We start from the raw sequence: 20959 nt of genomic DNA on the forward strand, positions 1-20959 counted from the left end.
ATATATGTATATTTAGGCACAGGAAATTACACACACATTTAATATCAATGCAGGAAGCAGACAAGCAACTTGTACTCACAACTTGAGGAGAGAGCATAGGAGGTGATTGTCACACTAACAATAAATGTCACTCAGGAAACGTGCTCTGCCAATGCAAAGGCCGTTGTCACAGGAACAGCTGTACTTATGTCTGACCTTCCTACAGTGGGAAAAATTAGGAAGCTTCATTGATATTTCTTTAAGGCAAGTTTTCCTTTTTCTTTTTCTTTTTATTTCTTCTTTCTTCCCTCCCTTCTTTCTTTCCTTCCTCCCTTCCTTTCTTCCTATCTGACACTCCTCATCTGAAGCTATTAAGGACGGAGACAGCAGCATGTAGATTATCTTTCTGCCACTGGAGATGTTTTATTATATTCAGAGAATCTAAATGGGATATTGAAAGGAGATGTTTTATTTTTAAAAAGATATATTTTTATTGTTTTCAGAGAGGAAGGGAGAGGAAGAGAGCGATAGAAACATCAGTGATGAGAGAGAATCATTGATCAGCTGCCTCCTGCATGCCCCACAGTGTGGGGCAAGCCCACAACCTGGGCAAGTGCCCTGACCTGGAATTGAACAGGAACCTCCTGGTTCATAGGTCAATGCTCAACTACTGAGCCATCCCAGCTGGGCAAATAGGATTTTCAAGCAACTTTAACTTATTATATGATAACCTTGCCAGTGATTTAAGAATAATACTTCCCAACTTGTTTTTCTCTCACAGCATTAGCAAAATCCCTACGTTCCAAATTATTATATATGGTTTTCTTTTCTCTTATTTTTTTAAATAGTGAGAGATGTATTATTAATTTGAGAGAGAGAGAGAGAGAGAGAGAGAGAGAGAGAGAGAGAGAGAGATTTGCTAGAATCCCCTGGGATAGAAAAGGAAAATTGGGATTGGAAAATATATACATTTGTATCTTGCCTTTCTTTGAAGGGTTTTTGTGATTACTTCACAGGATGTTATAATAATCTATTGTCAAAATTGTTTTATTCAACTTATGAAACATTGACAGTACAGCTTGTGTGATCTAACTTTGATAAACTCTAGGATTTAAAAAAAAGAGGCGATATAAAGACAGGCTTGGAGAATGAGAAGGAAACAATGGGTTTTTTGACAAGGAGTCAAATATTCGATTCACTGTAATTGTGAATTCCAGCAAGCTTTGATCACCTTGCCCAGAAAAATTCATCAGGAAACTGAATTTGCACAAGGGTGCAAGGTGAAGGTTTGATATGCCATTTCGACTTTTCATGCCTTGTGCAAAGTAGAGAATATGCTAGGCAAACATTTGCATGTCGCACTAAAAGGATATAAAAAATACATTACAAATCACTGATTCTGTTGACTTCACGTTGTTTGATTGGAAGTCATTTCCTCTTGATTGTTTAATTGCCTATAAATGCTTTTCCTTTGCACCTAACAGCTCTGTCAGGAATAGTCCGTGTGTAGCTTAATGTTTGGCTCTTATGCTCCTATGGATGTGACATATACCGCTCCCCTCTTCATGGGGCCTGTGTTGACTTCCCCCAAAGACAAAACACAGTTGCATTTAACCCATCCTTTTCTTAAGAGGAACAGTTCTTGAATTGTCTCTAATATGTTGGTGTTTTATGGGAAAAGGGGTCAGGTATAGGGGTTTTCTAAGAGAAACACATTCTGTGTTTTCATTTCTGTGGTGGGTGAAATACGTGAAGGTAAGCATAATTGAAACGGTCTTACATCATTCTCCGCCGGGCAATTTTAGGTGTTTGTCATTTGTGATCGCGGTTCATTTGGGCACCAGGGATTATTCTTTTGTGAGTGGTAGGACAGAGACTGACTAAATGATGTGTGTGGACCCCACGTAAATCAACGTTGCTGGATTGCTGAGTTTTGCTCTAGTTAAATAGAGAAAAGGAGAGCTACGTTATTCCAAGGGACAGGTCAGTCTGGGCAGCGAGGAGAACCTATACTCCAGCAGCCAGCACTATATGCACAATGTAAGCACCAATTGACTTTCACCAGAACAGCATTGCTTTATATTAATATCGTTAGTGTGAATTTTTCTGGCCTTATATTTTTAATGTGTATACATGTTAGGGTTCTATAGTTATGTAAAACTCTAAGTCTAAGTAAAGTTATTCCTAGTTTTATGTGGGTACATATAAATATATAATGTTATGAAATGCATTAAAAATAAATGTTAAGGTAATATTGAGGTAATGTAATAAAAACAAAAAACCTTTAGAACGGTTTTGTCCTTGAGTGATGTCGAAGATAAGCCATACATTTACTTAAAGCAATGAAAACAGTTTATTTAGTATCTGTGGACAGGGGCAAGAGCTGAGCTCCACTCTGAAATGTGCAGAGGTGCCTGGACAAAGCAAACCTTCGTCAGTGATACTTACAGAGTTACCTTATGCCCTCACTTTCTTATAACAATCGTGACTGCTGTGTATATACTATATTTGAGAGAGTTTGATTTTAAAATATTAACTGAAAAAATATGATAAATTATGCTGTTTGGTTTCAGGGCCGAGACCTGGACTGTAAAATTCAGGAATATAAAGAAGCTGGAAAAACCTTCTCAGACGGTCAAGTAATAGAATGGTTTATCCAGCTGCTGCTGGGAGTTGACTACATGCATGAACGGTATGTTCTTTGTTACTGAGGGACAGGGCTTTCGTAAACAGCCATGTCTGTTTGAAATGAAATTTTGGGGGGTAGAACTGAAAGAAAGAAAGACCAAAAGGTAAATGACTATAGTTCAACATCTATAATATACTTTTTCTTGAGAAAACTGTTGAATGATTATATTAGAAGATTTACTTGAAAAGCATTTTTTAGTTGTTGTTCTAGAAATCAAGTTGGCCTTGAATACAAGACAGAAAATTATATTAAACACATTTCTGATATCTGATCATATCCTGTGAATTACAAGTGATTTCCAGATATCTTTAGCATGCTATGAATTTATTATACCTGCAGCAGCTTAAGCTATCAATACCCTAGGATGCTCTAAATGCATTGCATGGTCGCCTTGGAATGTGTCTGTGCACATTTAGCGGAGTTTACTTCTCAAGGCAAACTAAGTAGTTGAGGCAAAAGATATCGTTTGGTATTCAGACCAAAAGTCAGTTTGATGTGACGTACCTGTTAAGAAGGTCAAGGTACGTTTTATGAGTTCAGTTGTCTATAATTTGTATTTACGATCTCTGTTTCAAAAATGTATTTTAAAACTTTTAAAGTAGAAGCTGTAGATGTTAAAATGTTTTACAGACCCATACGGTGGTATGAACACACTTGAAAAGGTGTACATAGACAAATAAAAGTAGGTATTATGAGATGTCTCTGTTAGCTTTCAGCTTAGGAGTCGGCAGAACATGTGGTAACACTCTTCTTGAACAAAAGTAGAAATTTATAGGGCACACCGAGGTCTGCCTATCCATGGATATCAGATCATTCAAATGTGTCGCCTGTGGTTTCTGATCTCATAAAAGGTAATTGGACTATTCTGTGCTCTGCCGTGACCCTTCTGAAACACATGCTCCAGGAAACAGAGAGCCACTGACTTACTGACAGCCCCTTGCAACCTTTTGATTGATGTAAAACTTATCCAAAGAGATAATAATAAATGAATATAAAATAATCTTTTAATAAACGACTCAAAGCTGCTTAATGTAGGACATTCATGTACATACATACAGTTGATATTGTAGTATTTATTTTCTTTATTATTCCATGGCATATTTATTAGCTTATACATAAGGAAAACAACACATATAAAGATGCTACCTTTGGTATTTTGTGTGCAAAATATAAAACTGAAATCTGGTGCCCTGGCCGGTGTGGCCCAGGCATTCAATTCCTGGTCAAGGGCACGTACCTGGGTTGCAGGTTCAATCCCAGGCCCAGGTTGGGGCACATTTGGGAGGTAACCAATCAATGTGTCTCTCTCCCATTGATGTTTCTTTCTCTCTCTCTCTTCTCTCTTTCTCTTCCCCCCCACACAAAACTCTCTCTAAAAATCAATGGAAAAAATATCCCCAGGAGAGGATTAACAAAAACAAAACAAAAGAAAAAAAGAAAAAAGAAAAAATCCTGAAATCTGGTTCATTTAGGAAACCAAATATTTTAATATATTTGGTTCTACTTAGTACTAGTTAAAATAAAGGAGTTTAAAATAATCCTTAAGAGAGAGGAGTTATTTTTTTCAAATCCTTCAACATTCCAAGAAAGTCATTAAATGGAGCTTAAATATTTGGATACTTGTGAATCTGAAATACCATCCTTTGATTCAGATTACAAATGATGGTGCTTCTTATTCATTATAACCAATTGTAAAGTTTTTATATAGAAATAATAAATTTTCAACTTTTATTTATTAAATAATGATACATTAAAAATAAGGCCTAACTTCATATTGCTGTTAGTAAACTAGCAGAGATAAAACATGGATCCAAATAACTCTAAACTGTGTATCATTGTGGATATACAGGATTGAGAATCTCTACCATGTATGTTATGGTCCTGAGTAAGCTACTTAACCTCTCTGAGCCTTTGTTTCCTCAACTATAAAATAGGGATAATAATAGGATCCTCTCTGCTTGTTTATAGGGCTTAAGGGAATATGCATTGAGATATTATACATTTAAAAGTTTTCAAACTGTTAAGCCCCATGTAATGTTAATTCTGGTTGTAATTCAATGTAGAAATGAGGGCAAAGCCACCAGAAGGGCTAAAACAAACCTCTTGACAATAACAAGTGTTGGCAAGGATTTGGAGCTACTGGAACTCTCTTACATTGCTGTTAGGGTGCAAATTGGTATAACCACTTTGGAAAAATGTTTAATAATAACTCCAAAGCTAAACATGCAAATAACTTATGACCCAGTAATTCTGTTCCTCAGAAAGAAAATGAGTTCCTGTGTCCAACAAAAGACATGTACAAAAATGTGCATAGAAAGCTTATTTGTAATAGCCCAGATACTAAGAAATGTCCATTTACATTAAATGGTTAAATAACTTTTTGGTATTTCCAAACAAAGGAATTTTACTGTGGAATGAAAACAGAATACACAGCTCTGGCTGGGTCGCTCATTTGGTTAGAGCAGGGGTCCTCAAACTTTTTAAACAGGGGGCCGTTCACTGTCCCTCAGACCGTTGGAGGGCCGGACTATAGTTTAAAAAAAAACTATGAACAAGTTCCTATGCACACTGCACATATCTTATTTTGAAATAAAAAAAAAATGGGAACAAATACAATATTTGTATTTGCATGTGGCCCATGAGCAGTAGTTTGAGGACCCCTGGGTTAGAGTGTTGTCCCAATATGCCAATGTTGCTGGTTTGATCTCTGGTCAAGACACATATAAGAATCAACCAATGAGTGCATAAATAAGTAGAACAACAAATCAGTGCTCTCTCTCGCAAATCAACAAATTTAAAAAAATTATTTTTAAAAGTCGATGTAATTCTAAAAAAAACAAAAACAAGAAAAACAGAATACACAATTGATATAAATATGAGAGACATAATGTTGGGTGAAAGCAGCAGATGCAAAATAGTGTAAACATATGACTCTGTTTGCAGACCAGAAACTCCCCTTCTTCTCAGGCCTGTAGACTCAGGCTGAATTACACCATTCACTTTTTTGGGTCTCCAACTTGCTGATCTCGGACCTTCTCAGCCTCCATAATTGTGTGAGTCAATTCCTCATGATAAATCTGTCTCTGTCTCTATCTCTATAGCTGTAGCTCTATCTATCTCTATCTCTTATAGGTCTGTTTCTTTGGAGACCTCTATTACAGTGTAGCAGGAAAGGAGATGAAGAAGATCCTAGAAAAACTAAGAATGATGGTACAGAAGAAATGCAGATATTTTTTCTGACTCCTTTGGAGAATTCTTGTACTTATTATAATTTGATTTATTTATACATTAATAATATTCTAAATCCATACACTCATAAATAATAATGTTGAAACTGTGAATATTCACAGTTCATTAAAAGCTATCTTGAAAATGTAGCACAAATTCCTTCTTCCCCGTGGGCTTGAACCTCTGGTGCACAGACAGCTCTAAGTTTCCTTAAAGGTGTTTATGTTCTGAGGCTCATTACTGACTCCCCCAGGATTCCTGGGCTGGTCCAGTGTTTGAGGGACTTTGGAACCTTGGATAAAACTACAACCCTATTCTCTCTGAAAGTGCAGTCCTATAATAGCCTTTTCCCTCTTTGGTCCAATCAGTTGTCTAATCTGAAACATCATCTTTTCTGGAAGCCACGGCAGAATTGGGCGAAAGGGAACTACCTGGGGACAGAGACAATGCCTTGTTCATCTTTTTTCGCCCCCAGTGCTAACACAGAAACCACAAAACAAAACAAACAAACAACCCCCTTCCCCAAATAATTTCTGTTGAAGTTCAGTTAGCCTAAATTTTAAAAAAAATGGACAACAGCCTCTATGCAGAAAGCCTATTTTCTGGTGACATTGAGGCTTCCTGATCTGGGTGCTTTCACAGGGGAGCAGAAACCAGGACCAAGACACCTTTCCGGAGGTGACTAGCGTCCCACACATCTCCCAGCCAGTTCTGTGTTGGAATGGCTAAATATTCCCGGAAAGGTGGCATGAGGAGGTTATTTTTAATGTGGTGAGATTCCCAGGGAAAAGACCTACTTGTGAATCCAGGTCAGGAAATATGTCAGAAGGTGGAGGTCTGCTACCTTAGGTTTGAAGATGGAAGAGCTAAGGAAGTTGTGGGGTCGTGTTACTGGAGATTCCTGCTTTTGCCTGGTACCCACCTTTTGAGGATGTTCTCAGGGCACTTTTTTCTAAGAGACTTCACCCCAGTGCCAGGTATAGGCAACTCCTGCTGTGTTGGCAATAGCTACGTTGGAGGAGGACCGGACTCTACCCCTGACTTACAACACAGGGGGCTCCTCCTGGTCATGGGAGCCACAGCCACACTGAGGAAGCCAGACAGGTGCCTCAGAATCTAGGACGATGGCCAAGTGGCAGAGACAAGCCAGGCAGCTGCCCGAGCCAGGCATCACCCAGGAGTCCTTGCTTGTGCTTGCTTGTGTCAAGGAGAGTTTGAGATCCATCCTGAGACCCTACAACCTAAAGGACAGACTTTTAGGGACGGGAGCTGATGTGTCAGAAACTATTAAGGGCTTAAGGAGAGATGAAGGATACATTGTTCATACCTTCTCCACAGCCCTACCTCAGGTCGGGTCGGGGCCCTGAGAAACACCTGCTCGATCTCTCTCCACAGACTGTTCTTTACTCTGCTGTGGTTCTGAAGGCGAGAGGGTGTAGAAAATGGCCTGGTAGAGGAGGCAGAAGCAGGAGCTCTACTATGTGTCGGAACACAGGTTCCATCTGACCTTAACCAGGTCACACCTAATTCTCTTGGGCATCATGAGAGGGACCCACCACTTCCATAGAAATGGCGTGGGACATCGGAGATAATGGGTGGAGAGCTACTTTGAACTTTTTAGAAGATAGATGTTCTCTAAGTTGCCTATATTACTTGTCGCCTTGTTATTTCTTAGATTTGATTTTTATATGCTTCAAAGGAAAGGATATTAACCAAGTAGATGACAAGACTTCCTTGCTGGAACAATTTTTGCTTACTGTAACCACAAAGTCAATAAAAGAGACTTTAAAAAAAGTCACCAAAATATTTTGATAGCTGGTCTGTTGCATAGAATTTTTTATTCTATCACCATGGCACCAGCCAATTCTCATAACTGCTTCCTAACATATCGTTTGCCTTTTTCTTAAAATATCTAGTACTGAATAATATATTCACACACACATGAGGGCTGTTAATGTATTATTATCTGTAACTCATCTTCTATTGTCTGGCCTACGAGTCTTCAGCAAGTTTCTCTTGCATGTATTACTTATTCCCATTGTATAGTAGCTGGGTTCCTGGTAGACTCCCTATATCACTATTCCAAAATCTAAACCCTTAGACTGTTTGACTCCCTGGGTACTTGTGTCTGTAAGAGACCTGTACCCTCTCCTTGGATCTAGAATCAACAGCTGTGGGGACCAAGTAAATCAACTTAAGATGTTTTTAATTGCAAGTAACAGAAGCAGCTTAAAAAATAGATTATATATAACAGACTATAAAGCTTTGTGATAACTAGTCTAAAACTGAATATATGATTACTGGATATAATACTATGTAGATCATGCTACCAAGTCACAGTAGCATCTGGCCTGTTGAAGTAGTTGAAACCATCTCATTTTTCCCCCAATTACACGTTCTCCTGACTTGAAACCTGTTTTTTAAAAACTCTATTTCCTTAGGGAAACAAGAAATTGTTGTGGCTTTGTTGCTTTTAAACATTTTTTTTATTGCTTAAAGTATTACAAAGGGTATTACATATGTGTCCATTTTTTCCCCCCGCACTAGACAGTCCCCTAGCCTCCCCTTTCCCCCAGTGAAACATTTAAATATATATCTTTGGGAATGTATATTTATTTGTGAATTACTTCACATACACCCATATATATTTTTAATTTTTTATTTATTGATTTGAGAGAGAGAGAGAGAGAGGAAGGCAGAGAGAGAGAGGTTGAGAAAGAGATTCATTTGTTGTTCTACTTGTTTATGCATTCATTCATTGATTCTTATATGTGCCTTCATCCTGAATTGAACCTGCAATCTTAGCATATTGGGACGATGCTCTAACCAACTGAGCTAGCTTGCCAGGGCCACCTAGATATATTATGTGTAGTAAGATTATAAAATTTTACATTTTGCATGAAATTGTATATCCTTCTTTTTTCTTTATTGATTAAGTTATTACATGTGTGTCCATTAGTTAGGCTTATATGCATACATACAAATCCTTTGGTTAATCTCTCTCCCCTTACCCCCACCCCCGCTTCCCTCTGAGGTTTGACGGTCGATCGATGCTTCTCTGTTTCTTGATTCTGTTTTAGTTCATCAGTTTATGTTGTTCATTATATACCATAAATGAGTGAGATCATGTGATATTTATCTTTCTCTGACTGGCTTATTTCGCTTAGCAAAATGTATATCCTTTTTAACCTTTTCTAGGAGGATACTTCATCGCGACTTAAAATCAAAAAATATATTTCTGAAAAATAATCTACTTAAAATTGGTAAGATTTTAAAAGTATGTATTCTGGAAACATGGGAAATATTCTATTTAGATGCTATCAACATATCAAATTGTATATAGTACCTAGGAGTATCAGAGTAACTGTTGGTTTATTTAAAATTCTCAAATTTTTGTTTTTATTTGGTTGGGGCCAATTAAACCCAATTATTTTGTTTCTGATTATAAATTAAAGTATAAGACATTTGCTACATACTTTGTAGATCCAACTAGTATTTTTTGCGTTCCTACTACATACCAGAGGCTTTGCAAGTGGTTCAACTTGTTTTACTAGTTTGATTAGTTACTACAGGTTTTCCCTCTTTATTTTATCACAAAGCGATTAGCAGTTGTCACACAGAATTAAAATGTTGATATAATGGCTTTGTTAACTTAGTTCTCCTTCAAAACTATACCTCCACTCATAACTGCTACTGGATTGTTTACTCTGCAAGATGTTCTTAGAGAGGAAAGGTATAAAAGCGTGTAGCTATTAGGCAAATACAGAGAAGCTGATGGATTCACATTTTATAGTCATGTTCTTGAAAAGTCTCAAGTATTTTATTTAAAAATTTTCTTTATTGCAAATGAAGAACAAACTCTCCTCACCGCCCGCAGATGAAATTGCAAGTCATTATATTCAGCTCTTCCAAATTATTCTGTTTGTTGTTATTCAGATTTGAAATAGCTTTTTATTTAAAGTTGCTGGTTCTCCACAATTCCAAAAAAAAAAATTGGTTTACATAATTTACTTTACTAGCTCAAAATCATCTTTCTCCTATAGGGCTTGTTTGTAAAGCTATTCACCAGCATTGTATAATTTAAAATATATCATATTCCTTTTCTTCCCTTTAAAATGGTATGAATCATTGCATATTAAAATTGTCAAATTAGATCATTAATTTCAGTTGTTAATTTCCAGGATTGATTTTCATTGTTTTAAAATATTCATAAAGATTCATTGTTATTATTTCAAGGGGATTTTGGAGTTTCTCGACTCCTGATGGGATCCTGTGATTTAGCCACCACTTTAACTGGAACGCCCCATTATATGAGTCCGGAGGCTCTGAAACACCAAGGCTACGACACCAAGTCAGACATCTGGTGAGTGGGCAGTGGGCAGTGGGCAGTGGGCAGGTCCAAACAACTTGTTCATCTGCTGTCCTGAGAGAAGGATGCATTTTGGTTTTAGGATCATTTACTTACTACATCCGTTCACTTTATCCCTTGAGTACCTGAATCATTTTGTGACTGGAGTAAAAGGCCTTTTGAATTTGGAACTTGATATATTCCATTAAGTTGATTTTAAAGTATTTTTATTCATAGATTAATTGGCTGGTTTGGCTTTTTTCTTCTTGAACCACAAGGGAAAGCTCTTAATGAATAGTAAGCAATACATTTTGATAGGTTTCTGCTAGCCTATTAAATAAAGCATTTGTAATCCTAAACACTGTGCTTATTTTATTTTAAGGTTAACTTCCACCTCTGTGGGGAATGTACAGCTTTGCTTTATTTTTTTCTTCTTGTTGCTTTTAAAATTTTTACTAAAGATGTTAGTCTTAAGGATAAACTTAAATTTAAAAATTCTGTGTTTTCAGTGATAGATGCATCTTAGATGTCTCCATTTCTCTGAGCTTTCATACCAGAAGAATTTCTCCTTCCCAATCATGGAACCAATTTAAATTTCAGGGCAGAAACCATGTGGAAAATCGTGTTTGTTGTCAGCAATAGATCCTATTTGGGAAAATTTATTTTCCTTTGAAAAGGAATCTTACATAATTCTTGGCTTGTTAAGGGTTAAAAGGACAAACTGTCTGAGGGCTTGTTGATTAAGTAAATAGTTATTATATGCAAATCAATTTAAGTAGTCTGAGCTTTCAGAGATGAGCCACGTGAAAGATTGTGCCCACTTCATTTTTCTAAAGAGGCTAAAATAGCAAGTTGCCTCTTCTCTGGTTAAGTAAAGGAAAGCAGAGATGGGGGAGAATACTGTCACGATAAGGTCTGGCTGTGGCAGATCCCCATCCATCCTGTCTCTTCAGTGCACTCTTGTGATTCATTCCTAGGTTCTTCAGAGGGTTTTTCACTGTTAGCTTGTTTCTGCTGTGGTGGTCTTTTCCAGTCCACCTCCCTTCTTGCCTCTGTCACACCCTTCTCCCAGCCCTTCCAAAACAACAGCAAAATTGACAAAAAACACAAAGGTCTATTCAGAGAAATGAGTTTCTTTAAATTTTGCTTTATTGATCATCTACTATTTGCCAGTGACTGTGTAAAGGCCTTGGGGTATAAAATAAAATGTAATAGGATTCCTGACCCTCAAGGGAAGACTTCTTGCTCTTGTTGGAGTACATTTCTCCCGATTGAGGAAACTAGTCTTGGGCTTTGGATTGAATTTGAGTTACATACCTATAGTTCTCTTCACACTTAATTGTTTTTATTATGATGATGATGACTATTTAAAAATAGATTCAAATATATCATTTCATCATGATTTAAGATTACAACATAAACTGATGAACAAAAATAGATCCAAGTGGACACAGACTGTGTGTGTGTGTGTGGGGGGGGGGGTTGAAGGTTGGGGACAATGGGCGGAAAAGGGGACATATGTAATACTTTCAACAATAAAGAATTAAAAAAAGATTTCATGGTATCTCAGGAAGATGTTACATGATGTCATTTGAATTAAGAGTAAATTAATTTATGAAGCCCATCATTTAAGCTTTTGGAATTCCATTTAGCAAGAAAGCAGGCTCATTTTGACATGTATCTACAACTGCTTTCCAAGTCAGCTAAGGAAACTTAGGCACCAGAACACACAGAGAAGGGTATAGCATAGAGTCTTTTTGTCCCAGTTGTGTGCCTTCTTTTTAAAACAAAACAAAACAAAACAAAACTTCTCTTAGTATTGTGTAAAGAATTAGGAGTATCAGATAGTATTGCTCTAATATTTTAGGTTTACACAATGATACCTGACTAAAGCAAAACTTAAAAAACTAAAACCTCCCAAATATGAAAATGCAGGAGAATTTTAATATATATTTTGCAAGGTTAGCTCTCCTTATGGAGATTATTAATATTCAGCAAATACAAGCTAAGGATTTATCACCATCCTGAGTCTGAATAACCACCTTCTTAGGAATTTAGAAGTTACCTTGGTTTTATCTGAATTAAAACAAGCTTATATAGTAATGAAATTTCTACTGCCAAACCCAAAGTGGAAAGAATAACAGAGAACTGTTAATTATAGTGGCAGATACATAAGTGTGATGAATAATATTTGGGAGACACTTAGAAAAGTTAGATTGGATGCGGTTGAAAAATTTTCTCTGAATCTCAGTATGTAGCAGCTGTTTACTGTGGAATATTTTCTTAGGACTGGAAAAACTTGTGAATAATTGACAGGTGTTTTGCTCTAGCACTAATAGCTGTACATATTATATTTATAATGCTAAAAGAATATTGGTATAGTGCTAATTATATTTTCATCTGTTAATGTTTGCCCATATGTAAACTCATCCTCTCTTTGCAATCTGTTAAGCCTTTCGGGATTGATTTATTTATAGCAATCAAGTACAGGAAGTCTCTCTATTAAAAGTGGGTTAGGTTCCAAAAGTTTATAAACAATTATTTAGAAAGTTAGGATAATTAGGTTCTCTGAGGACAATACTTGGAACATGGCTAATTTGTAGAAACAATTGCTGAACACTTTTTTCCTCCCACAAGAAAAATACTGTATATGAGTTATGTTCCTAGGCCAGCCCTTTAAATTCACTTAAACTATTAATAGTTAGAATTTATTATTTTGGTAGAGAAACAAATAAAGGAAAATACCATTGTGAGAATGATACTATAACTAAACAGAACATTTCACTGTTGGTCTTATCTGTCTTATAGTGAGAGGTCAACCAGATGGCTCTTTGATCTTGTGGCCCTGTATTCTTTCAGTGTTTCAAGTGGGGGGAATAGTAGTTGGAATAGTAGGGGTGTACTGTGAAGTTCTCCGGGTTTTGTTCAGAGATCTGGTATGGGGGTTGGCTGGGTAGGGGACCCTGGAGGAGTATAGTTCACACCTAACATTGTAGTCAGGCTTTGGTGATCTTGGGTAGAAATGTCAGACAAAGCTTAGCTACAGGTAGAAGAAAATAGAGAGGAATCAGCAGCTTCCTGGCCTACCAGGACTAAGAAAGTATCCTTGCAGAAGAGCATTCCGAGTGGACAGGGTAAAGAGGATAGGGAAGAGACAAGACTGTTGCCTTCCCTTTTCTACTGAACCATCCATGCTAGAAGACCGAGAATAAATCAAGACTTCCCTTCTCCTCTCGCCTCTTAAATTCACTTAGTAACTGTGTGCTATTGATACTACTGCCTAGAAATGTTTTCAACCAATCTTCTCAACTTCCACTTCCATTGCCTCAGTCTCTGCCCTTACTATTTCTCTCCTGGAGTTCTTTAATGTCGTTCTACTTTCTCTAGCTTCCTATATTCAGTCCATCATCCACGATACAACCAGAGCAGAATTTCTAAAATAAGGAACTAATCACTTGACTTCTCAGCTTAATATCCTCCAAGGGTATGCCATTACCTAGAGATAGTCAAGCCCCAAATCATTGGCATGGAAAGTAATCCTCATGTCTTTCCAGCTTCCCTCTCCTGCCACCAGCTTTCCACATGCACCAAGATCTCCAGAGAATAAGCCTATTTTCCGGTGAAGGGTTTAGGAAAGGGAGAAGTACAGGTCAGGTCGGCAGCAGTTCTGATAGCTAATGTGGGGCCAGCAAGTAGCTGGCTGCCAACAGCCCCTTCATCTGCCTCCTGGTGAAGGAAACTCTGGAGCAAAAGAGCCCATTTCTCTCACCTGTCACCCCTGAGGAGTGAGCACTGGTGTCATTATTTTCACTCAACAGAAGCTGAAGTAGGAAAACATTTCAGTCAGATGCAGTAGATCTGGGCATTAATATATTTCGTGAGTGACTGGCATGAAATGATTAATACAAACTGCAGATAATATCAGTCTGGCCTGGTTAATTTTAAAAAGGTCCTGAAACAGCCCTAACCGGTTTGGCTCAATAGATAGAGCATTGGCCTGTGGATTCAAGGGTCCCAGGTTCGATTCCAGTCAAGGGCATGTACCTTGGTGGCGGGCACATCCCCAATAGGGAGTGTGCAGGAGGCAGCTGATCGATGTTTCTCTCTTATCGATGTTTCTAACTCTCTATCCCACTCCCTTCCTCTCTGTAAAAAATCAATAAAATATATATTAAAAAAAAAAAAAGGTCCTGAAACAACTGCAGCAGCAGAACTAGAAATAGCTACTCTCTCTGGAGTGCTTACTCTGTGCTTGACAGTCAGTGTGCTAAGTGCTTATATACTTAATATAAGTATATCTGTGACTACAAAATATGACTACTATATATAATTTTATAATCTGCTTTTTTTTTTCTTAGCAAAATGAAACCATATTGCTCCTGTCTTCAGTTCTTGTGTTGGCCAAATTCTTATGGTATGAAGGGCATGGGACCCCCACCAGGGAGGGAAATGAGATTATCTTCCTTCAAATATTGTAAAGCTCAATTGTGAAAGAGCTGGTATAAGCAGGATAAAATGCACCCAACCCTTGTTTCTCACATTTTATGGATTATTCCCAAAATATGATAGTATATTGGGATGATATGGTGGAAGTAGCGCGTCCCCTTTTCCTTTTAAATATTCTTTTAAAAATTTGGTTCCTCAGACACACCAGCCACATTTCAAGTGCACATTGGCCACATGTAGCTACTACTAATTGTGTACAGAAATATAGAACATTTCTGTTGTGGTAGAAAATTCTGTTGGACAGTCCTGAGCTATTTTGCTGCCCCCTTCAGGCCTTACCCCGGGGTTTTCTTGCATCCACCCAGCTTTTACTTGGGCAGGTCCCATCCCAGTTTCAGCTGCTGTTCCTAGGGTGGCCCCCTGTGCTTTTCCGCGAGGCTCTTTTGTTCCTGGGTCCTTTAGTCACCTCCTTGACTCCTGCTGCTGCTTCTCACACAGATGCTGACACTGTGTGGGTCGCATGGTGACTGTATTTGTCTCCCTTTGCTTGTATTTTGAGGTCTGAGGAGACACATTGTTATCTAAATTTATTGAAAATGTTGGCCATGGTTTTTGATTTTGCTATCTAAGTGTTCTCTCTGTTTTACATGGGGATTCAAGAAAGATCCAGAAACTATACTTCCAGTGTAGCCATTGTTTTTCCCCAAGTTCAGAGTCAGCATTTTAACAAAACCCCTGCATGATTTGTATGCACATTAAAGCTTGGGAGAAAACAGTAAAGGTTCTGGGACATGACAGGCCTTTAGTAAACAGCTAGTTGCTCTGTAATATTGCTTCTTAACTATTTGTTCAAGCAGCCCAATGTCTTTCATTACATTTAGATCAGTGGTTCTCAACCTTCCTAATGCCGCGACCCTTTAATACAGTTCCTCATGTTGTGGTGACCCCCAATTTCATTGTTACAAATTGAACATAATTAAAGCATAGTGATTAATTATAAAAACAGTATGTAATTATATATGTGTTTTCCGATGGTCTTAGGCGACCCCTGGGAAAGGGTCATTTGACCCCCAAAGGGGTCGCGACCCACAGGTTGAGAACCCCTGATTTAGATGGAGTTTATGTTGACCTAGTAAAGACTTTTTATTTACAATAACACACACTAAAGCAAAACCCACTCCTCTTGTATTAACTTTCTATTCACTCAACTGCTTAAGTTGTGTGTACTGCCTTCTAGATCAGTGTCAGGATGATTTTCAATTACATCAAATAAAAATATGTATTATTTAAAAGATCGATATAGCTTTCCCAGTCAACCAGAGGTCTGCAGCACTGTGGGTAAGCTTCTCTTTGCAGAGTTTGAGCAGATTTCAAAGGGTAAATTTAGTGACCCGGAGACAAGACAAAGCTGGAGCTGCATTTGCAATTCATCATCAGCCTGTGCTTCTGAGATCCTGTGGGCAGTTCTGGTCGACTTGAGCAGATGGCCAGTTTATGGAGTTCAGGTGTGACACGCTGTACATGCAGTTGATCCCAGCCTTCCCTTTCACTGCTGCATTCCCTCCCTCAGGGATGTATTTGCTACTTCTCAGTTGGCTGTATTTTGGAAAAAGAAAAGAATGCAAATCATAGACTTCTAAGTAAAATGCACCTCTCACTTACTTATTTCAACTCACCCCTCCCGCCCCTTTCCTTGCTTTCATGTTGCTAGATTTAAGACCTGGGAGTCAAATAAGAGAAAAATCTTCAAAAAGTATAGAAGTAATGGCTTTGAAATGACATAATCCTTCCCATATAGAAATGTCTGGTTGGAAATTGAAGAAAATAAAAACCAGAGGTACATGGGTATACAGATAGTAGCATAAAAGTATACATAGTAGATGGGTCTAAAAAACCTTTAACAGGATAATAAAAAATCTTTCATCCCAAGTATAACGGCAGTTTCTGTAATCAGGTTGTCTTTATTTCAGTTACCTGTATCCATTCTAGGCCAGGTGCACTGGGACCATAGCAGGTCTCTGCCCATAAGTTACTGGCTGATAAACGAAACCTTTTAACATGTGCTCTAATGCAAGCAAATATCACCAAATGAAAGTGAAATGGGTAAGTGGAAAGCAGCATGCCTTCAGTGTAGCTGAAAGGATTTCCAAAAAAGAAAAAGGTCTTGTATCAAAATTAATTGATTACTGAGTCAGCCTCTAATTGTTCCATAATCTCAGTAGCCAGATAATTTCACATCTTTTTCAAACCTTAGTACAGTCCACCCTTGAACAACATATGTTTGAACTGTGTATTTGGTTATATAAGACCTCCAAATTTGTTCTATTATCCCTTCGCATTTTCATATAAATTTTAGAATCAGCCAGTCAATTCTTGCAAAAAAAAAAAAAGTCTGCTAGTATTTTGATTGCTCTTGCAATAGGTCTATAGATCATTTTGGAAAAAAATGACTTGATAATATCAAATCTTCCAACCTATGCATATAGATATATCCCTCTACTTTCCTCAATTTTTTTAGGTATTATTTTATTTCTCTTAGCAATGTGTCATGGATGATGGTATAGGGTCTTGCATATCTTTCATTGGATTTTTAACTAGGTATTTGACATTGCGTGATGTTAATGCAAATAATATTTTTAATTTTATTTTTTAAATGTGTTTGCTGCAGGCTTATTGAAATGACCTTTTATGTACACAGTCATATTGAAATGCCTAATGACAGTTTAATGTCTTTTCTATTTTTTATGTACTGGTATATACGAGAGGCCCAGTGCATGAATTCGTGCAGGAGTAAGGTCCCTTGTCCTGGCTGGCGATCAGAGCCAATAAGGGCCCATCTCGCCCAGTCCTGATTGGGGCTGATTGGGGCCATCCGGCTGGGGGAAGGGACTTTGGGAGGTTGACTGTCCAGCCCTGATCAGGGCTGATGGGGGCCAGCTGGCCATGGGGGGAGGGACCACAGGAGATTGGCCAGCCATGGGAGGTTGGCTGTGGGAGCACACTGACTACGAGGGGCAGCTCCTGCATTGAGTGCCTGCCCCCTGGTAGTCAGGGCGCGTTATAGCAACCGGTCAACCAGTCGTTCAGTTGACTGGCTGTAATAGTTGTTTGGTTGCTTAGGTTTTTATATATTAGATTTTTGAACTTTTCCTGGCCTCAATGTTCTGGGTAGCACCTTCATTACAATATTCAATAGAAGTGATGATAGTAAGCATCATTATCTTGTTGATTTAAAATATAAACTATCAGTATTTCACCAATAAGCATAATATTTACTATATATCCTTATAGCTTTAAAAACCCAATTAAGGAAATTTTCTTCCATTTCTAGTGTGCTAAGAGTTTTCTCCTTTTTTAAAAAACACAAATGGGTTTTGAATTTTATCAAATGCTTTTTCTGCTTTAATCAAGATGATAGAATTTTTCTCTTCTATAAGGAGGTATTTTCCATTGGTTGACTTTCAAATATAAGTCAACCCTGTATTCCTGAAATAAAGTCCACTTGGTTATGATATATAATCTTTTCAATATATCACCATATTCTCTTTATAATATGTGTATATGTGTATTTGGATTTTTTAAATCTATTGTTCTTCAATAATTGGCCTGTAATTTTCCTTTCCTGTAATATTCTTATTATGTTTTAATATCAAAATTGTGCTGACTTTATGAATGAAGAGATTAAGACTGATATTCTTTATTTTTAAATGTTTGGAAGAATTTACCAGTAAAGCCATCCTTAAATCTGTTGAGCCTTGCTTTATGACCCAGACTATGCTCAGTTTTGAAAATGCTCTGTGTGCCCTTGAGAAGAATCTGGATTCTGTCATTGTTGGGATTCATTTATGTTAATTTGTCAATTTTGGTCATTGTATTTGGATTTTCTCTACCCTTATTGATTTTGTTTTGGTCTGTTTATTCTATCAGCTATTGAAAGAAGCCTGTCAAAGTCTTTTACTATGATTGTGAATTTGTCTATATATTCTGTCAATTTTTGCTCCACACACACACACACACACACACACACTCTCTCTCTCTCTCTCTCTCTCTCTCTCTTATTGAGTTTTAGAATAGTTATATGTTATTAATCCACCATTTTAATTTTAGGAGTGGTTCTTGCCTTAAGTCTACTTTGCCTGATACTAGTATAGCTACACTGCAATATTTTAATAAGTATTTGTGTGGTGCATCTCTTTCTATGAACAGCTCTGTGTTCTTATATTTAAGGTTTGTTTTGTGAGTGTATGTAATTGTTTTTACCCAGTTTGCTAGTCTTTTTAATTGAAGTTTTTTCCATTTATGTTTAATTACTCTGTATTTTTATTTGTCATTTTATTATCACTTGTTTTTTGTTTTTTCTCTCTCCTTTTTTGCTTTCTTTTGGTTTAAAATTATATTTGTTTTTTTCCCCTCTAGTAACTTGTTAGTTATATAAGTATATATACATTATTTTACTATTCTTTTGGTGATATTCCCTAACAATTATAACATGCATCCTTGCCTTATTATAGTCTAGAAGTTTCTAAATTTACCACTTTCCCAGGAATAAAAGGACATAACTCCGTTTATGTTTTTGAACCCTTATGTTTTTATATTCTTTTTCCATTAAATTTTATTCTACATAATTATTTTTATTTGAAGAGAGAGATCAATGTGACAGAGAAACATTCATTGGTGGCCTCCCGCTCACACTCCAACCTGAGATCAAACTGCAACCTGTGTATGTGCTCTGACCGGGAATTGAACCTAATAACCTTTGGTGTATGGGATGATACTCAACCAATTGAGCTACACTGGCCAGGGCTATTCTGCATAATTTTTAACCCCTGTAATATATTGTTAATATTGTTTTTATAGAATGAATGTTGATCTGTACATAGTCACAGAATTTCTTTAGGCTTTTTATTCCTTCTTGTATCCCTGTGCCTCTCTGAGACCATTATTCTTTCTTTGGAAGCACCCCTTTTAGGGTAATTCTTATTGCTGTCCTGCTGGCAATGGATTCTTTCAGTTTTTATCTAAAAACGCCTTTATTTTACCTTTATTGAAGGAATTTTTTTTTGGTATAGAAATCTAAATATAGCACCAGATACCATTCAGCAGTCTTACAGATGGATGCAAAATTTATTAAGCTACAAATATGTTCATATTTTATAATGTTTACATTGATCTTGGTGTTCTAGTCAATATCATGTGATTTCTCCTAACATTCTCCTTTATTCTAACATTCTGTAATGGAAATAGTCCAGCATTTGGAAAGAAAAATGCCTTATGAAATTGACCAAGTGATTTAACTTTCCTGAGCCAATTTCCTCATGTATAAAATGAGAAATCACTGTGAAATTATACTCTGAGATATGCATATATGTAAGTGCTTTGTAATATGGAAAATATTAATCAGTTGGAAATTTTTCATTTCCAAATAATAATAAATAAAATGTATTATTATTATTTGCTGGAATGGAAACATTCTCAGTGTATATCCTCTTACAAATGCATATTTTTTGAACACTCACAAAATAGTTAAAATATGATATTCATGTATGTATTTATTTATACATAAAATGCCTTTTATGAGAAACAGGACAATGCTAAAAGTTACATAAAACACAACTTACATAAAGTTGATTGTAAATTTATTCTGATCTTTCAAGCAAGTAACATGAAAAGGGAGACTTGGCCAGTTACATAATTCAAAATACCCATAAGATTTAGACTAATCCATTATTCAAGAGAAGTACAGTTTTTTCTTAGTACTAAGTTCAGGCAGGAATTTCCCCCATTAGTTTTCTTAATTACGTAGAGTTATTTGTAAGATTATTCTGTTGGTTTAGAAGTTACTGATTTGCATGGCTAGCACAAATCAGTGTTGGACTGATCTAGAATTTTAATATTCTGTCTCATACCCTTGAAGTGAGAATTACACATTTTCATGTGAGCTGCAAGTAGCTGTTCTTCTACCCTACTTGTAAATGAATTATATTTTTTAAAAAACTAATGAAGAATGCATTTCCTTTTCAAAATGCTTGGATACACATTAGGGGGAAGGTTAGGCTGATAAATTAAAACTTTACTTTGCATATGTAACATTCACAAAGCTGTCTTAGGAAGATGATATTTAATTGCATTTTATTTTTCCTTCATAGAAATTAATTCAGACACTTTGTACTACATTGATCAAATATTTATTGGGTTCCTATTATGTGCAGACATATCCCTATTAGTTTGTTTGCTTTCCTTGGACAAAAACTGGCCATTCAGACTTAATT

The 20959-nt window shown here is 36.8% G+C and overlaps 1 protein-coding gene across 1 annotated transcript in view; it reads left to right on the forward strand.

Annotated features, from left to right (window-relative positions):
- NEK11 (NIMA related kinase 11) overlaps positions 1-20959 on the forward strand; it is a 170142-nt gene that overhangs the window by 47254 nt on the left and 101929 nt on the right. The window contains exons 4-6 of the mRNA XM_006770193.2: positions 2553-2671; positions 9095-9159; positions 10133-10259. Of these exons, the coding sequence (XP_006770256.1) occupies positions 2553-2671; positions 9095-9159; positions 10133-10259 (311 nt within the window). The remainder of the gene's footprint in view (positions 1-2552; positions 2672-9094; positions 9160-10132; positions 10260-20959) is intronic.

Source organism: Myotis davidii, unplaced genomic scaffold, assembly GCF_000327345.1.
Source record: "Myotis davidii unplaced genomic scaffold, ASM32734v1 scaffold962, whole genome shotgun sequence".
NCBI classification, from domain to species: Eukaryota; Metazoa; Chordata; class Mammalia; order Chiroptera; family Vespertilionidae; genus Myotis; species Myotis davidii.